The 18,457-nt window shown below is 41.4% G+C and overlaps 1 protein-coding gene across 1 annotated transcript in view; it reads right to left on the reverse strand.

The window, feature by feature from the left end:
- LOC306828085 (ephrin type-B receptor 1-like) overlaps positions 1-18,457 on the reverse strand; it is an 86,891-nt gene that overhangs the window by 16,861 nt on the left and 51,573 nt on the right. The window contains exons 8-13 of the mRNA XM_079350305.1: positions 17,535-17,610; positions 16,200-16,324; positions 6,750-6,915; positions 6,192-6,297; positions 4,205-4,266; positions 3,924-4,121 (exon numbers count right to left, since the gene is read on the reverse strand). Of these exons, the coding sequence (XP_079206431.1) occupies positions 3,924-4,121; positions 4,205-4,266; positions 6,192-6,297; positions 6,750-6,915; positions 16,200-16,324; positions 17,535-17,610 (733 nt within the window). The remainder of the gene's footprint in view (positions 1-3,923; positions 4,122-4,204; positions 4,267-6,191; positions 6,298-6,749; positions 6,916-16,199; positions 16,325-17,534; positions 17,611-18,457) is intronic.

Here is an 18,457-nt window from a genome sequence, read left to right on the forward strand (position 1 = left end):
TGCTTCAATACCACATGTTCAATCAGCTACAATCCCCTCGATTTTAAAGCTCTATGGAGTTGAAAAGAAACAAAGCTTAAACAAAACTACAGAGTGCAGTCATTGTTGAACCAGGTTATTAGAAACTGACGTTCCCCAAACCCTTTGGTGTCTCTTACAGTACAGTGATCTAGATGTCTCTTACAAACGGAGCAGAGCAGGGGACACGGGCTGAATTGGATGAATACATTAGCGACATTCTGCAAAAATGTTGTGAACATATTTGTGTAATTGAGACAATGTGACAATTGAGACAATGTTTTGGAAATCCAAATACCCAGGACACCTATTTTTGTTGTGTTGGTATTGGAAGAGTGATACATGTTTGATTTTTAAGAATTAAGTTGAAAATTCTGGAATCGTGAAACACTAGAGAGTGAGAGATCAGCCTTCCACTTCTTCAAATACAGGTGATCAATAAAACGCTGATTCATTGAAGACAAATCCATTAGTTTGGCTCCTAAGTGTTGTCTTCAGTCAAATAAAAATGCTTCCAAAGATTGACAATTCTTACAGTGTAAGTGATTGTAATAAGGTAAAAGAAAAAGCGAGGTGTGTAATCACAGAGGGAGAGGAATAAGAGAGCGAGGTGAGATATTTTTACTCTCTCCTTGGGGTCCTTTCTTCTTTTATCTTCCCTCCTAAATCTGTTTTTCTTCCTTTTCCCCCTTCGGTTCTTTGTTTTAGCATCTCTCTATACGCAAACAAACTCGAAAACTCCAGAGGGGTTGAATCACAGAGAGTAATGAAGACAAGGAAAGGCATGAAAAACTCTCAGAAAGAAAAACAAGGAGAGAAAGTCGGATATAGGGGGTGAAAAAATGAAAAGGTTTTTTTTTTCTCTCTCTCTCGCTGCAGAACTGGAGAGATTCAGCCGTTCAAGGGTTTAAAGTCTAGCCACATCTCAATCACCCAGGCTCATATTTTTCTCTCCCTCCCTGTCGTTTCCATCCCTTCTCCGTCACCTCTGGCTGAGGTGAGAAACCTTCCCCGGAGTGGAATAAAGTGAGAAAGGGACGGATTATGAGAAGCCTTTCAGAGTGGCTCAACAGACCACACACTCTCAGCGGTGAGGGTCTGAATCTAGTCCATGACCTTTATCCCCCCGAGCAGCACCGACATATGGATTCCATTTGTTTTGCTCCCAAACAAACAAACAAACGTTTTATGAGGGATAACATTTGAAGAAAATGCGGACAGAACTTACAAACATTTTGACACGATTAGATCTCATCTGGATTACAAAACCATTTTGTTATTATGTCATTGCATCGTCCAAAAACTTAATTTGGTTAGGCGGGAAGTTCAACATCATACACTGATGGATGAAAAACTAAATTATTTATTTATTTGCTCATTTTTGTTTGTGAATAGAGAACAACAATAAGAGGGCGTAGAACCAGAAAGTTTTTCTTTTTTACTCCTTCCTATCCCTATTGAACATGAACTGTATTATTTGACTTATTTATTTGGTGCTGTTTGTTTGTTTTTTTCCCCCTGCTTTATTGCTTATACTTCATATTTGTGTTTGTATCATAATATTTTTTTATTTTATTGAACCAGATTAAACTGTGTGTGGTCTTCAGGTTAACAATCTGCAGCTGGTCCCCTTTTATTTTCCCTTCTCTTATAATTGTGTGCTATGTTCCCAACATGCTGGAATGAAACCTATTTACAAGTTGTGTTTTTGGTTTTACAAATACTGGAAATGATTCAGATTTGATTTCCTGCTGGTTCAACATTGTGAAGTCATTAGTTTTAACATGTGTTTTGTGTGAATGTGAAGTGGACCTTGCGTGTTAGCAGCCAGCATCCGTCGTGTGTTCGATGTTGTATGCGTAAGCGTTTCGTTGACTGTCGATGCCTTTGGGTACAACAACTTAAAGATAATTGCTTAAGCTGATTCCATTCAGTACTCTGAGTTTGATCTTGGTAACTGTGATGCTTTTACACAACTCTCACTTCTCATCTTGTTTACCTTCCTTTAAATCCAACAGCTGATCTTCAAACAGTCAGCCTCCCCCATAATCAGAGGATGCTTTTGAGACTCTATTTCACATCAAACTTTCTCTACTTGCCAAACATCACACAGCATTTTTACAGTGAGGGCTGGGATCGCCAAAGAGAATGCACGAGGACAGTTTTAATGTATTCCTGTGAACGTTTTTTCGAGCATGAATAAAACATCTCTCCCCCCACTTCAAAGGAGAGAAATCAAGCAAAATAATGAATTGGAATTGCTTGTTTCCAGATCTGTCTCATTGACACAACAGTGTGGCACAGTTGGAGAGTTTGATGGCTTTACTGTATGTGTATCTGCTGTTTCAAGTGGCAGCTGCTCTCATTAGAAGAGGACACTGAGGTTTACTTCTCTAATGTTCACTTTTCAAACACTCTGAAGTCGACGTGCAGAACGTGTGATTACTGTTTCTCATCTTTGTCCAAAACAAAACTACTCTTCAAAATAACAAATAAAACACATTTTCAATTTCACATATATCTAAATAATCCTTACTTCTCATTTAAAGACCGATTGTTTATTAGAGATTTGTGGGCTTTTCATGCCGTCATTGTAGAGAAGGGACAGTGGATATAGTGGAGAGAGAGAGTGGGGAATGACCTGCAGGAAAGGAGCCACAGTTCAGATTCAAACCTGGACCGCCAGCTTGAAGGACTAGAGCCTCCTTAAAGCACATAAGGGGCACGTGCAGTAACCTCTGCCCCAGAGTTTTTGACTAAAAATAAAACCACGAGAGAGAGAGAGAGAGAGAGAACAAGTTGACAATTATTTCAGCTAAACTTCATCCTGACTTTTTTCTGCCAGCCTCCAAGTTACATGTTTTGCCATGTGAGTCGGGATGTAGCCAGCATGCAAACGTAGCAGTTAACATTCAGGACGATTTCCCGCGAGCCAGCAAGCGGGGAATGTTATTCTAATATGATGATATTCTGATCCTACTGTGCTACCTGTTGGAGCTTCGTGCAGGTAATGAAGCTGCTCCCAACTCTTGAAATGCTTTCTTCCAATCAGCATCAGATCTGTTACTGTTTCTGCCAACCTGGAAATGCTGTTTAAAAAGAACACACTGACTTCCGCAGCGTCCTTTTTACTTCATGTACAGCTTCCTAACAACCCCCCCCCCCCCCCCCCCCCCCCCCCACCACCACCACCACCAGAAGGGAAAACTTCCCACTGTGAGGAACATTCTTGAAAAGGGCAACTCAGACAGGGGCAGGCTGCTGTGAAGGCACAGACTGTAAGTAGATATGGACAGCGTGTCTCCATCTCCTTCAGTTAAAGCCAAAATACCCTCTGAGATGGGGGCTGACGTGCTGTGCAGGTGACGTCACCTGGAGCCAAGACTTGTGCTGAACGACTCCAGCTGATGGACCGCATAATTGATGGCCCGCTCCCTCCAAGCCGAGCTAACTGCAGATAGCATTCACCAGCTATTAACATGGCAAAGACCCCCTACGTTGTTACACAGTGAAAAACAGAAGAGATCTTTGTGTCGGTCTGAAGCAGACACCCACGCTTGTAGAAAGTCTAAAGACTCTTCTTGTCCTCTCTCTTCTACCTGTGTTTTTACCGCTCATCTGGTGAAGAGCGGATCAGGAGGCACATTGGTCAACAGAGCTGTCAATCATGATCTTACGTTCGCTCTTTTTTCACATCCAAGAGGCAAAAAACTGGACGTCACAAAGAAGTTAACACTCGGCACAGGGTGAGAGTATGTCAGAAACATGTGTTAAAGTTTGAGAGCTGGGTTTTATATGCCAGTCAGGAGGAGGAGCTAAACACTTCTTCACTTCTTAAAGAGCTCCTGTAATGTCTATTCTTTACACAGTCTGCGATGTGAAGGGAAGTCTATAAAAATCTCTACCTGATCCAATGACTTCCTCTATTTTGACACAGGACGGGTCGATTTCCTTGGCAAACTCCCTCACGGCCTCATTGGGGTCCTCGTAGGTGAAGGGGTCGATGTAGATCTTGACCCCTGGTGAACTGTGACCTTCGGACAGGGTGGGAAAGGTCACGGTGGGGGTCGGCCCGCTGAACATGTCTGGCCTGAGAGTCACCTCTGAGGAGAAAAGAGTTTTTTTTTAGTTTGATGTGAGAGTATTTCAGGAGGGCGCGTGTTGAAAGCTGCAGTGCCGGTCGCACCTCCTCCTGTGTTGTACTGCTGCAGCTTGTCACCGTACACACTCTCCTTCAGCTGCCTCCTCCTGCAGAGAGACGGAGAGATTTCAGAGCAGACAGGAAAGTTACACAGTGTTAGAAATGCTAATTGGCTGTCTTCTCTTCAGCTTAGTTGAGGAAAAAATAAATATTCTTCCTGAGTGTCAGAAAAACTCTGATTTAAGAGAGGGAAGGAAAAAAGTCTTTCAGGATCTCATTAGTCCTGGAAGACTAGTTTCGGCTCTGTGTCGTCAGCTTTTGTTCCTACTTTCATCTAAGAAAAAAAGCAAAGAAATTCACTCAACATTTTAACTGATACAAACACCTCAAACCTCATAATGGAGAGAGAGAGAGAGAGAGAGAGAGAGAGAGAGAGAGAGAGAGAGAGAGAGAAAGCTCTTCCTGTTATTTTTGGGGTTGCCACCATCGAGTCCAAGAAACTGTCCCCAGCGTACTGGTCTACTTTAATACCATTGTGAAGCCCGATGAAACATTTTGCACCGTTTCATTCACAGCGACTGAAATTGAGTTTTCATGAGGTCACTAAATGCTTTTAACCGCCACCATTTTCTTTTTGTCAGCCAATTCTGAAATCTCACCCAAAAATCAAGTCACTGATGTCTGGAGGTAGAAATAGAAAATGTCCTGTGACCTCAATCTCTGCCTCTACCAAAACTCAACATTTGTTTTCTGAATGAAGAGAAAAAAGATTTTTCTTGACGGAACGTGACTTTGAACGTTTATCTGCCGGAGCAAACATTTGCTCTGTTTTCAGCAGGAGCAGCTGCTAATCATTGGTATTCCAAATGTGCATTTCTATTTCCTTGTAATTACACATTTTGCTATCGACAGAAGACAGTAAATTACCGTGACAAACATTCAGAATGCAAAAGACATGATTTGCAGTTGCACATTTAAAAAAATAAATGAATCGAGTTGTAAACGATTTTCTGTGTTCACACCTTGAACATGAACGATTCCCTCCCCCATGTTTTATTTTTGATTGATCTGATTGTCCTGTGTTTATGTTACGCATCATGTTAAGATGGGTGAGCTCGCTCTACCGTCCATTCATCCCACATCCCACTTTAAGAAGAAGCTTTAAGGCCTCCACATATGATTAAGAAGGGAAACGCCAGTAATGTGAGCAATGACTCAATAACACACAGAGCGTGTAGCCGCTAAGTCAATAAGTGAGATGATCAAAGGCAGAGTTTTCTTATGACGTGTCACATGTATTACATGTAATGATTTAAAATGTTAAATCAATCGTTCACCAGTGTTTTATCTTAAATAGGTCAAATACTTCAATTCATAGCCTCTGTGTTTATTCAGTGTCCATAAAATGACCGTATCTTTGTTAAGGAAAAATGGACCCTTAATATTTGTAAGATACGATATCAACAGAATGATAAAATGATAAGTCACTACTTAGATCTTGCCTGGTAAGACAGCTCATCTATGCCAACCTGCTGCTGTGTGGGAGAGAGGCAGCGATCCATGTTAGCATAACCACTACTGAGTGCTGGGCTGCTAAACATATCAGAATGTCTTTGAGTTGTGTGAAAACATATGTTACAGAGCTAACACTTCTCATAAGACATGGACAAATGTTTGTTTTCCTGATTTCAATATTTATACACTAAAGCCAGCACAGTCTCCTGTCTGTCTCTCACTGCGGTTTACATTTCTCTAGTCTTTATCCAGATCACCGAGACACACAGACACACATGCGCGCGCGCACGCACACACACACACACACACACACACACACACAGAGTTATGAATATCTCTAACTTATCTGGGACCCCTGCAGGACTACCGCCTCTCTATATGGGGCGTACGCACTTAACACTATCGCTGTTATTAAAAGAGACACAAGTGTGTGTGTTTTAGAAGGGGTGTGTGTGTGTGTGTGTGTGTGTGTGTGTGACTGTGCGTGTGTGTGTGTAGGATGGTCATTGTGCATTACCTGGAACAGATGATGGCGATAGCCACCAATGACACGATACACACTCCACCTACTAAAGAGCCTGCAATCAGAGAGAGCTGCTGTCCCAGCTCTGACTTGTATTCATCTGCAGAAACACACAAACATCACACACACACACACACACACACACACACACACACACACACACACACACACACACACATTTGAAAGCGTTATTATTTAATATTTGTGAGAGTCTCTCACATTCACCCACCACAAAAATACACATCTGATAGTCTCTCTCTCTCTAAATCACATAAGATGGGATATAAAAGTCTCACTTTACATAACTGCAAGCACACACACACACACACACACACACACACACACACACTCAGACACTAAGTCGAGCAGAATTTAATTACTTCACAGCCAGATTTTTAAGTCCTGCTCAGCCTGTCAAATTCTCCCTCACAGTCCTGCACTCTCTTTCCTCTCCATCAAAACATCACCACCTCCACACACACACACACACACACGCACACGCACACACACACACCTACCTCCACACACACTCCAGCCCACCCACCTACTTACCGTCAGTGAGTGTTTGGAAGAGCATATCTTTGCTGTACACTCCAAAACCGGCAACCGTTCGGGCCCTGACTTGGACCACGTAGCCGGTGCCGGGCTTCAGTCCCTCCAGAACAACATTGGGTGTCTCGCTCTGGACCACTGAGCTGTTCAGGAGCGAGGACTGGGCCTGAAGAGGAGTAGGAGGAGAGAAAGAGACAGATGAATATGTTTCACAGAGGATCCAGACAGAGCCTACAGTTCTGGCCTTCGGCTAAGACAAGATTGATTGATCCAAAGATCCAGTCCACACCGAGACATTCTCGACACGCTGACAGGACAGAAACGGCAACATCTTCATCGAGAATTCACCTGGAGTCTTTGTCATGCTGTGCTCCTTTTTAATCACACTTTCCTCTATTTTTGCGAACATTTCTATCACACACTCTTCCGAACACTTCATTATTTTCTGTCCATGTCTTCTCGTCCTTCTGAAGAGTGACTTCGTTTGAATAAATCCAGAGTTGTCTTGACGTCTTTTAATCCGAGGTGTCTGCCTTCCCCCCGATGGAAGGCAAGGGGAAGGAACGCCATTTCTTGTGCAAAGCGTTGTATAAAAACATTTAAAAGTTCTTTTTCTGAAATATGGTCCCAGTTCCTCTGAATAATCAGCACAGACCTCTCTGTGAACTCGTTTTACTGGAACATGTTTCTACTGAGAGTCAGGATGAAAACTGTGTAAAGGGATGGGATGGGATTAGTGAAACCTTTCAGTGTTGTAAAACTAATAATTAAAAAGTGAAGTGTATAGTCATTGTACTGAGGTTGGTTTTGAAAAAAAAAGGAAAAAAATTGCAAGACAATGCAAGTGTCATTTTCATGTGATTTATTTGAACTTTAAAATCTGCTTCACCCCTGAATGAACCCACTCACACTGATGGTGTCAGTGAGCGCTGTGGTCAGAGAGCTTTTAGTGACATCTGTTACTCACACACATCAGTGATGTCATGGTGTGTAAACACAAAACCAGGAAGTAAACTTCGATGTTTCATCATCGTGGATAACATGTAAAAACACCGAGGGCCTGCAAAACAACCTGTCAAGTTTTACTGTCTTTCTGTAACGCTCCTTTAAGAGTCGTTTTCAGGGTCGACAGAGTCATCACTCACACCAGCAGAAGTCATCCATATTCATGCATTCACTTTGAAAGTAAAAATAAAACAAAAGGTAAACAAAAAAAGGTTTAAATTAGCAAACTATCTTTATAATGGATCAATTTGGTTTCAGTCAAACTCAACAACAAGCTGTCTTTGACAATTTCACTGAATATAGCCCGGGTACATTATTGCTTTGAAAGGAAATACAATCTGTGAGAGTTGTGTGCAGTTTGTGATCGTACCATTTCAGGAAGCAGTTATTCAGGAAAGAAACTTTGCGATTGATTTTGTAAGTGTCTGTTTTTCAATAGTCTATGAAGCACAAACACATTTTTACTGAGTGCTGGTTGAAAGATGGCAGAAAGGGAAACATCAACAAATGTAAAAAAACATTTGCAATGTGGGAAATCTCTAAAGTTGAAAAAATAGTGTGTAAAAAAATAAAACTAACCAATGAGTTCATTCTACAATTATCTTTATCACTTTTCTCTCATCTTTAAAGCTCCCCCTCCCCATTGTAACCCCCCCCCACACACACACACCTTTATTCTCCATCTGTCCAGCTCCTCTGTCTCCTCTAAAGTCATCAGTCATTTCTCTTCCATCTTCGTATTTTGTAAAAATATCTCTTCGACCCTTCACTCTTTGACATTGCGCTTTCAACAACAAAAAAAGTGCTCAATCTTCCCTCAAAAAATAAACTGGTACTGCAGTTTATACGCTCATTTCAACACTGAGTCAGGTCTACTAGGAGCGTTTATTCTCTACTGAGGTGAAATAGAAATCATTAAAATCAGGTCTAACTCATAAACTCAAGGCTACAACCTTTTGCCCCCATCTTTCCTCACCCTCTCCTTCTCTGCCTCCTCTCACACATTTCATCCAGATAAAAAGGTTTCACTGCGAAAAAAATCGAAAAGGTCCAGAGGGAAGGACAGATATGGTGTGGAGATGGCATGAAAGGTGGGGGGCGGGAATCATGCAGGGAAGATGAAGGAGGTGGAGGGGAGATGATGATGGTGGGGAGGAGGAGGAGGAGGAGGAGGAGGAAGGTAGGAGGGGAAGTAGGAGGAAAGAGAGGGTCAGGAGGAGGACATGGACATGAATAACAATGGGATAAGATTGCATTTTTATTACAAAATAATTCTTCATGAGAAATGCCAATTTCTCCTTGATGGACGCAAATCCCTTTTATTGTAGCTTGAGGCTATATTTATTTTTACCATATTGATATATTTATCTAATTTATCTGTGATATTTCTGTGCATCCTATCAGAGTTGTTGATTTTCAGAGACCAGTCCTGTACTCAGATATGACTTCAAAATGCAGGATCGACTATTGTCAAGAACACCTGAGCCTGCAGCCATACTCTCATTTCTGAGTCCAGAATAAAAGCTGATTTCTGTGCTTCTCGTGCGGTAGTGCCACCATGGCAGTATCATGCAAAGCCTGTCCATGGACATAGTCTGATGTGGTTTGTAAAGAGGCTTCACGAGACGATGGCTGTTGCCTTAATGAAATAACGACTCCATCTTGGTTTGAGTCGATCCAGAAGAAGACAAAGAGACGGAGCGGAGGCGGGCCTTAAGCATCCTGACAAACAGCTACAATTTGCCAACCTGTCAGTCCACCCTGTCATGCTCATAATTATGCAGATTTATGCATGACTTTTAGCCGTAACATAATCAAAACAGATGTTATAAACGGGTAAGATCCTCTGGACAGCTCTTACCAGAATGAGTTAAGCCTGTAATGGTTATTGTATTCATCCTAAACTGTCATGGTTTGGTGCATGTAGTCATATCATATGAGAATATTTCAGAGAGGAGGGAAAAAAAAAGAAATAACACATCCAAACCTCAATCCAGGAGTGGTGTAAAACAAAGAAGAAGAAGCAGACAACAAAAAACCCAGAAAGAATAAAACAGCTGTGAGGGGAAACTTCAGGTTCGCAGAATGGTGTGTCATTGCAAACATGCTAATGCAGATTAAACAGCATCACTGCGTCCAGCTACTTTTTAAAGAAGCCATTTTAAATGATTTTTATTGTGATAACCAGGAAGTGACACAAAAAAACATGAAAGTTTGGGATGATATAAATGTAAGTTGTCACATAAAGGGGGAGAGGGGGGTGATGATGTCACAGTGGGGGTTTGATTGAGAGGCGTGTTGGGGGTGGGGGGTGGGGCTCTGTGCCTGCCACAGGGAGAAGGTGAGGGGGCAGCCCATCTGGGAGGGTCTGGCAGCCTGAGATAAGTAATGGTTAAAATTCCTGCCTCCCTGTGCCATATCAAATTTACTACATTAAAACCTCATTATTTATGAAGCACCGGTGAGGGCAGGAGGGGGTTCGGGATGGATGGATGGAGGAGAAGAAGATGGAGGTTCAGTACAGCTGTAGGCAAAGAAACAAAACCTATCCACTCTCCATCTCTCTGTCTCCAGGCTTACCAAACGTCCCCCTGAGGACGTCTTCATCTGGAGCTAAAATAAGCCACTGTATGTGGTTGGCTTGTCTACAGTGTTTGATTTTGGTACTTCTTCTGTATTAAGATGTGTATCATGGAAGATGAATGGAAAAGAAGAAGGAATGAGAGCTTTTGATTCAGGGTCTTAATTGGCTTCCATGTTAGTTCATAGTAAAGCAAAGGCAGAAGCAAATAAGGCCGACTTGAGTTGAATCCTTTGCTCTGATTTTGACAAAGTAAGGGTTTTTATCTGTGACTGTCAGACTGCAGCTTCAGTGTCAGTGAGTGCACTACTTCTCGCTCTATCCTAAACTCACTGTAATTGCTCTTCCAGAAGCAGTATCTCAACTTTCTTAAACTCTATTTCCCGTATTCTCTCTTCCCGGTGGCTTTACTCTCACCATAACCTCTCCAAGTTATTTTCATGTTTTTTGAAGGATCTTGTTGTTTTTGTGTCTCAGAAAGAGAGCGGGTGCTGAACGTTGGACAGGTAGGAGTTAGCTGCAGACTTTAGCTTGCAAAGGTCTGATGTACAGCATTAGTAATGTTGCTGAATATGTCAAGAAGCTCTTTGGGATTCCTACTGCTTGGATCGCTGCTCACTGCTGGCCGGGTGCTGCCAGGCTCCCTGAGGCAACAGATAGAGTCAGGACTAGGAGTTGAACCTGCAACCAGTGGAACAAAGACTTTAGCCTCTTTATACAGGCATCCACTCAGCTACACCCTGAAACTGTGATTTCCATTATCCTCAGGGATCCCACACATTGCAGTCCAGCTGTCAGCGGCTCAACATTTCATCCACATCTGTGCAGACGTTCAGGAGGCATCACGCACGACAAGTTGTTGTTTGTTTCTGTTTTGTATCAACTTGACCTTGTTTGATCCATTCAGAGAGGAAACTGTTTCCAAATGTGAAGCTCCTGTTTTGTTTTTTTTTTTATGAAAGTCTGGCATCAAAATAAACCTTGAATAAAGTTCCCCTGAAAGCTCATCATCTTTATGAGGACAGAGCTGTTTCGTAGATGTTTGAGGAAAGCACAGCTCAGTGCAGAAAAAAGGGACAGACGGCTTCTCACCACATTCAGACGCAAAACGAGAGAAACACCACTGAACAGTATCACCTTTTAATTATCATTAGAGCGTATGTACTTTATGAATCACACCTTAAGAAGGACACACAGGAAGACAGTGATGAACTATTTTTAAAGTGGAAGTATACAAGTCTGTAGGGACTGGATGATTCAAGTCCTAAAACTGACCAAGTCTGGAAGTTAGTCAGGTAGCTGGAGAGGTGCCAGTTCACTTCCTGAACACTGCTGAGGTGCCCTTGAGCAAGGCACTGAACCCTTACCAGCTCAGGAGCGCTCACTGTGTGCAGCCCTGTCACTCTGACATCTCTCCATTAGTGTGTGTGTGTGTGTGTGTGTGTGTGTGTGTGTGTAGCATGTATAACAACAAAGTGTGAAGCTGAAATTCCCTTCATGTTAATTAATAATGAATAGCTTCTTTTATAAGTGGCCTCGATCCTTTCTTAGTTAATCAGGCCCTGAGTTGTTTGGATCTGATGTAAGAACCATAGAATCATTCTATGCATTTTAATATACTAATGTTGGGACTTCATAAAATGTGATGAGAGGAAGCTCTTAGAGGAAGCCAAGGCTACATTGTGCACATTTAATGCATGTGCATATCTTACATGTTTGAAGGTGAAAGCCCTGAATATAAACCAACAACGTGAAATAAAAAATAAAGTAGTAGTAGTAAGAAAATATGATTACTTGCAAAATGATAAATTGCTGCGTCCGTGTTATATGAGGTTTAGGGAAAGAGTTTAGAAACCAAAGAAGGCAGAAAGACCAATCCAAACTTCACTTCACACACTTCCTTTTTCTTTCCCATGCATCACAATACAATCACAATCATACACTGAGAACGCACCCTCGAGAATCATTGACTTCACGACTGTGTCTGAGTGTTTTCTTCAAAGGGGATAGATAAGAACCAGAGAAGCAAAGATGTTGATGTTTGGGTTTTTTTGTTCCGCTAACATGTTAGAGTTTTAGTGAGTTATTGAAGCATAAACTCACCGACAGCGAGTATTAAAAAAGATCAAAATGAGCACAGACACTTGCTGTGGTATCCCAGAAAGAATGCCCAAACTCGTTTCTTTAGTCGGATAAATGAAGACTCGAAGATGGCAGGGAATCAGACGTGGGCCGTGGATGAGGAGGCAAGTTGTTCTTTTTGGTGTATCTCCCACAATCCCTCGTAGGTGCTTGGCTCTTTGTTTTTAATCTTTCTGCAGTAGAAGTCTATCTGTTTTTGCAGCTGCTGGCTCAGCTTCAGAAGCAATAAGGATATTCTTATGTTTAGCTTTGGGTGAAAGATACGCTTTTAATTTAGACTGTCTCAGACTGCAATGCTTCCCGCCGCTTGAATTACAAAGCAGACAAGATATGCAGCCACAGTTCTTTCTTTCTGGGTCTTTTTTTTTTTGCTCCAGAGTCAGCCTCTGACAGGAAAGCAATCAGGTCATGAACGATTCACCCCTGAATCCGACGCCGTGTTTGGTGCCCCAGGTTTGACATCCTTTTTGCAGGCTAGTTTCATCATTTGACTCTGTCAGTGACGAGTTTTTTTCTTTAGTTTCCTGGCTCATCCATGGTAGGCCCCACACAGCAGAGCTGTAGGAATTCTGATATCAACAGGATCCATCAATTGTTCTCTTCTTATCTCAAAGGGATTCAGCTCCAGAGTCAAAAAAGATCTCGCAGTGCTCTCAGTACGTTGACGTTCGCAGGAAAAGGGCGTTGCGTGACATTTTTCATCATCACAATCTTGCTTTATTCTCTTTTGCGGTACAAGTGTAAACAAGTGAAAAAGGTTTCTTATGCTGAAGGACTTTTTAAGTCTTTTAAAATCTTAAAGGAAGTTTCAGCAGCTGAGAGACAATACCAACATATGGTGAACTGCAGTTGAAACTTAACACAAAGTAAAATAATCTCTTAAGAGAGAGGGGAAGTTTGCGGCACCGTGGGTCAGCACACTAAAGTCCTACCTACCTACCTACCTACCTACCTACCTACCTACCTACCTACCTACCTACCTACCTACCTACCTACCTACCTACCTACCTACTATCTCCTATCTCCTAGCTCTGATATTGCTACAAAAGCAAAACCCCTCCATCAATTCAGGGTGATAAAAGTAGATAAAAGTACTAAAAAGGATTTTCCTTCATTGAAAAAACTGAAGTCAAGATGTTCAGACATCTGGTCTGAACTTAAGATTGCTTATTTGCATTGGAAGAAGTGAGTTGTGGTGGTGTATGTATCCTATAAAGATGCTGCAGCCCTTCAACCCACAATTCAACAGTTCTGCAATTCATTAAGTAGACACTTTTGTCCAAAGTGAAATGAGAGTAAAAACAACACAGGCAAGGATCTAAACAGAAGGAGACAAAGTTAGTGAATGCAAACAAACTGTTTCAAGTCCGATCGGTCACAGGTGCTCCCAGGCAGTGCACAGAAGGGAAGGATAAAGCATAAAGAGTTTGGGAAAAGAAAGTAATAGGAATTCTTATCTGGTGACTTTTTTGTCCATCATTACAACAGCTGGTCCTTTAATGAACAAAATGCAAAGAAAATGTTTGAAATGTTTCCATTCAACTTCCTCCAATTGGTACAGACAGGTCTGTAACATCCAGGCCTGGGTTAGAAAGAAAACATCTTACTGACTATGTATACTGCTCCGAACGCTACAATCCGTATGTGTCGCTGTGAGGACAGACTGTCAGGCTTTTACAAGATCATTAGTACAACCATGTAAAACCAGAACTCTCTAAAGGCCTCTGGCACACATTGAGACATCAGGGTCAACAGACAGACTTGAAGGCCACATCAACACTGATCTGAGGCTCTGAATCTGGAAAACAATCTCACTCAACAAACAATACAGAACAAATGGTCCAAACGGTCAACAAACACCATAACACTAGTCATCATCGACCCCGAGTGTGTGTGTGTGTGAGTGTGTATGTGTGAAAAACTGCACCTGGGCTGTAAAAACTAATCTTAATATCTTTAAGGATTATATGACTTAATTCCTGTGAATCATATATAAATCATCTTTTATCTGCTGCAATGTGTTAATAAACTATTTGAGAGGTTTAATGAGAAGGGCAGTAAAGATCTAAATCACTGTCCATAATTGTCTTAATGTTTGATGAGGTCCTGTTTCATGGCCACTGAAGTAAAGTCAGAGACGCAGCACATCTGTTTTCCTCTGTTCGCATCCTGACCAATTAAACTGCTGCTTTAATGGGATTGTCCTGCACCAACAGATAACGATGTAGACTGTATATCGCGTGTTACAGCTTATAAATCTGTGGTAAATTAGGATTCTTTCGTTGATGCTAATGAAAAAATCTGACAGCTTTCTTGTATTTTATTTATCAATAAATATTTCTTTTACCATTTATTAGCGTTGGGCTCTTACAGTTTGATAAGATCCCACTGTAGGCACTTGCTAACGAATGATGGCTAATGTTTGCTGCCTGGCTGCAGTCAACAGTTGATGTATGCTGGAATAGAGGAGGTTCTCCATCACTGTAAAAGCCTTTCAGAGTGACTACAGACTCCATAAAATAGATGAATTGTAGCTTTAAGACTGACCCGGACACATTAGGGAATGATGTTGTTTAAATTATGACACAACTCAACCCATTATTAGACGCAGAACACAAGTAAAAGAAAAAAAAACGCATCAGTGAGAGACATTATAAACCAGAACACACATTAAGATTTTTCTACCTTCAGTTCCTATTAATTGATCATTCAGCCGTGTCTATGAGGAGCAACCTTCATCGCCAATTAGGACTTGTTTGAAGTGACATGGAATAACAGTCAAAGGAGCATTATAAAAACGTTACATCATTAAGAGGCCATTTATATTAGAGAGCTATGGTGGTGAATGGAGGCATTTGAAAACACAAAAACAAACTGTCCTCGTTCCCCCTGAAAAAGCATCTAAATCTGAAGTAGGTGAGTTCATGTTTTATAATAAGTCTCATTATACTAGTAATATAGTTTTCTGTTGTGTCATGTCATGTCAAAAACCTGATTGCAGACAGATAAACAGCAGTTAACAGGTTTTATCATGCGTTAGCATTTAAAATGGGTACTGCAGTAGGAATTCAAAACATTAGAGCTGTCTCCCCACACCCCCTCCTCCCTGGAGTCAATTTGCATGCAGGTTGCCAAGTTGCAAACTGAAGCTTCAGCGTTTAGCCAGATCTGCATTTTAAAACCTTCTCTCCATTTTTCAAAAGCATCTCCATTATTTATACTTTAACCCTGTTTCTGTCATGGAGGCTCTGCAGGTCGGGGAGAATCACTTCAATCTGAACCAGTTCACTTGCCCACTTTCATTGCTGCAACACCTGTTGGTTTGCTGTATGCATGGAAACCAAGGGGCGAGAAGGAAACGGGCGTGTGGAAGTTCCTTCAACAAAAAATAACCATTCAGGACCGATATCTAAACTTTGAAAGAAGACATACTGGCTGCTGCTGCGTCAGAGAAGCCAGCGCTTCCATGAAGCATGTTTCCTTCATGTCTGATGATATAGTAAAGTCATTTTATGAATGAATTCAGTTGGTGTCTTACATTCTGGTCCTCTAAAGACCAGAAGGACTGCTGCACCTTTCACAACAACAGTCCTGATAACAGATGACTGAGATGAAGCTGTTATTGATCCTCCTGTTTTATCGACTTTAATGGATTACTGTCTGTGACCATAACACCGAAACACTCACACGAACACTCACGCACATTAATCATCCCACTCTACCTTGTCATAGTATCGTATCTCGTAGTCGAGGATAATTCCGTTGGGCTGTTCGGGTGGTGGCCATGACAACGAAAAACTGCGGCTCGTTGAGCTCACTTGGTGCATTATGGGAACTGCTGAGGGAGCTGTGAAAAAAACGTGCAGGTACACAAAAATACACACAATCAATTAGGCAGTTAAAGACTCACAAGCATGCTTAAACATCCTAAATATGGAAATATAGTGGGTAATGTAATGGCATATTGCCAAGGATTATTTACACCCAAAGGAGAAAAATGTTTCCTCATCCAGCCTCATGAAAACAAATTACAGCACTTGTCACTGATGGGGAAACAAGAGTTATGTCTGTAATGCATTTTTACCCATAATTTCCGGAAGCAGAAGCCGTTTGCTAAAATGTATTTCACCATTTTGCCTCTGGGAACTTTTTATGAGATGCTTTTTATCACATTTGTACTATATTTGATAGCGTACGTTGGTGAGAGGAATGAATCAAGACATGAAGATTGATACTTCAGCCGTAACAAGAATCCAATTGATATAAGTTGTGTTGAGAACGAGTTGCACAAGCAGGTGCATGTAACACGTTCGGAAGCATCAGGAGATTCTCTGAGATACCAGAGGAGCCGAATTTCTCCTTCTATTTTAATATGGATACAATTGACTTTTTGCAGTGTTCTTTATGTGCCGAGTTAGTTTCACCTCCTTAGGTTCCACGCAGAAATCAGAAAATAAATCAGTTTTTGTTGAGTCTTTAAGATTTCAGGGATAAGAGACTTTTTCCTCCTGCAGTGGTAACAAATGTGCTCAGAAAAGCATCAGGGTGACAATGGATCATGTTTCGATTAGGAATGAGTTCGGGTTGCCGTAGATGAGGTAAATGATGTGTTTTCCATCAGAGCACAGCGGCTTTTAAACCCAAATTTGGGTTGCGGTGGAAATATCACTTCTGCCTGTCTCCATAAAGAATTGATGGAGCGGTAACTCAGCTCACTTTATAGTCTCTGAGAATTACACTGTCAGAGAAGGGCAGGGACTGGGGATAAAGGAGCGGAAAAAAGGAACAGAGGGGGAGGCGGGAAAAAGGAAAACAGGATGAAAGCTGTGGATGTGCAGGAAAGAGAGGAAAACGGGGTGAGAAAAGGGGGGAAGAGGGAGAGATGACAAGCTTATAACATGTTTTATGAATTAAAAGACTGAAGCTCAATTTCCTTTATCCCCCAAGCCAGTATAATCCACTGTGCCTCAGGGTCTGCTGACACACACACAGATAACACACACACACACACATGCACACACACACACATTCATGCATCATTTGCACTCTCTACTCACCAGCCTGATTGGTTGTAATGTTGATTGACAGTTGCTGGGCGGGATAAGGGCTCTTGTTGGAGACCCCATTGACTGCCTGCAGAGAACAAAGTGAAATGGTCAGCTTTTCCAACTCAAAGACTTTGGCTGCTGATGCTGCGCCTGTCACATCTCACATGCAGTTTAAAATGGAAATGTTGGCAGATTCAGGCACTTAACCCTCTTGGTAATTATTTGAAACAATAGAGCCTTGATTTAAGACAAATGTTGGCAAAAGCAGGCTGCTCAGTTCTAGCTCATAACCGGCCATTTACCCAGCAGGAATATGTAGCCGGCTAACTGATGAGGCTAAAATTCATGTAAAATCAGAAGACTGACTTTTTAATGATTCCGGCTGACTCCTTCTGAAGGGAAATATTCTGTCTACATCAAAAGCTGTCGACGGAATAATTTGATAAAAACGTGGTTTTACTACTTAATAATCTATGAAGGACACAGAGAAATCAATACATTTTCAAAAAAAGGAGGAAATACCAGAAGATACAAAAATCTTGCAAAATGTGTATTCTTCCAGAAAGTACTATGCAGTATAACAGCATTCAGTTGTTTAGAGCACAGACTGCATGTTAGTGAACATTGCTATTTAACTTTTTTGGCAACAAGTCATTCGGATGAGATATTGGAAGCAACAGGGGTGAAATGAACTCACTTGCTTAAATGGAGCTTTGCAAAAACATTTTTTTTTCTTTTTAAATCTTAGTTGATGTTGAAAATGATGAAATAATACGATACTTTAATTCCCATAGTCTGTCAAGAGCAATGATATGAACAAAATAGCCCAATCCACATAAACAGTTTCAATTAAAGAACAACTAGATTCCCGATTTACAGCACTTGAAAAATAGCTAAATCTTTTTCCGTCAAACCAACATTAGAAAAAAAGT

Source organism: Symphodus melops, assembly GCF_947650265.1.
Source record: "Symphodus melops genome assembly, chromosome: 8".
Taxonomy (NCBI): domain Eukaryota; kingdom Metazoa; phylum Chordata; class Actinopteri; order Labriformes; family Labridae; genus Symphodus; species Symphodus melops.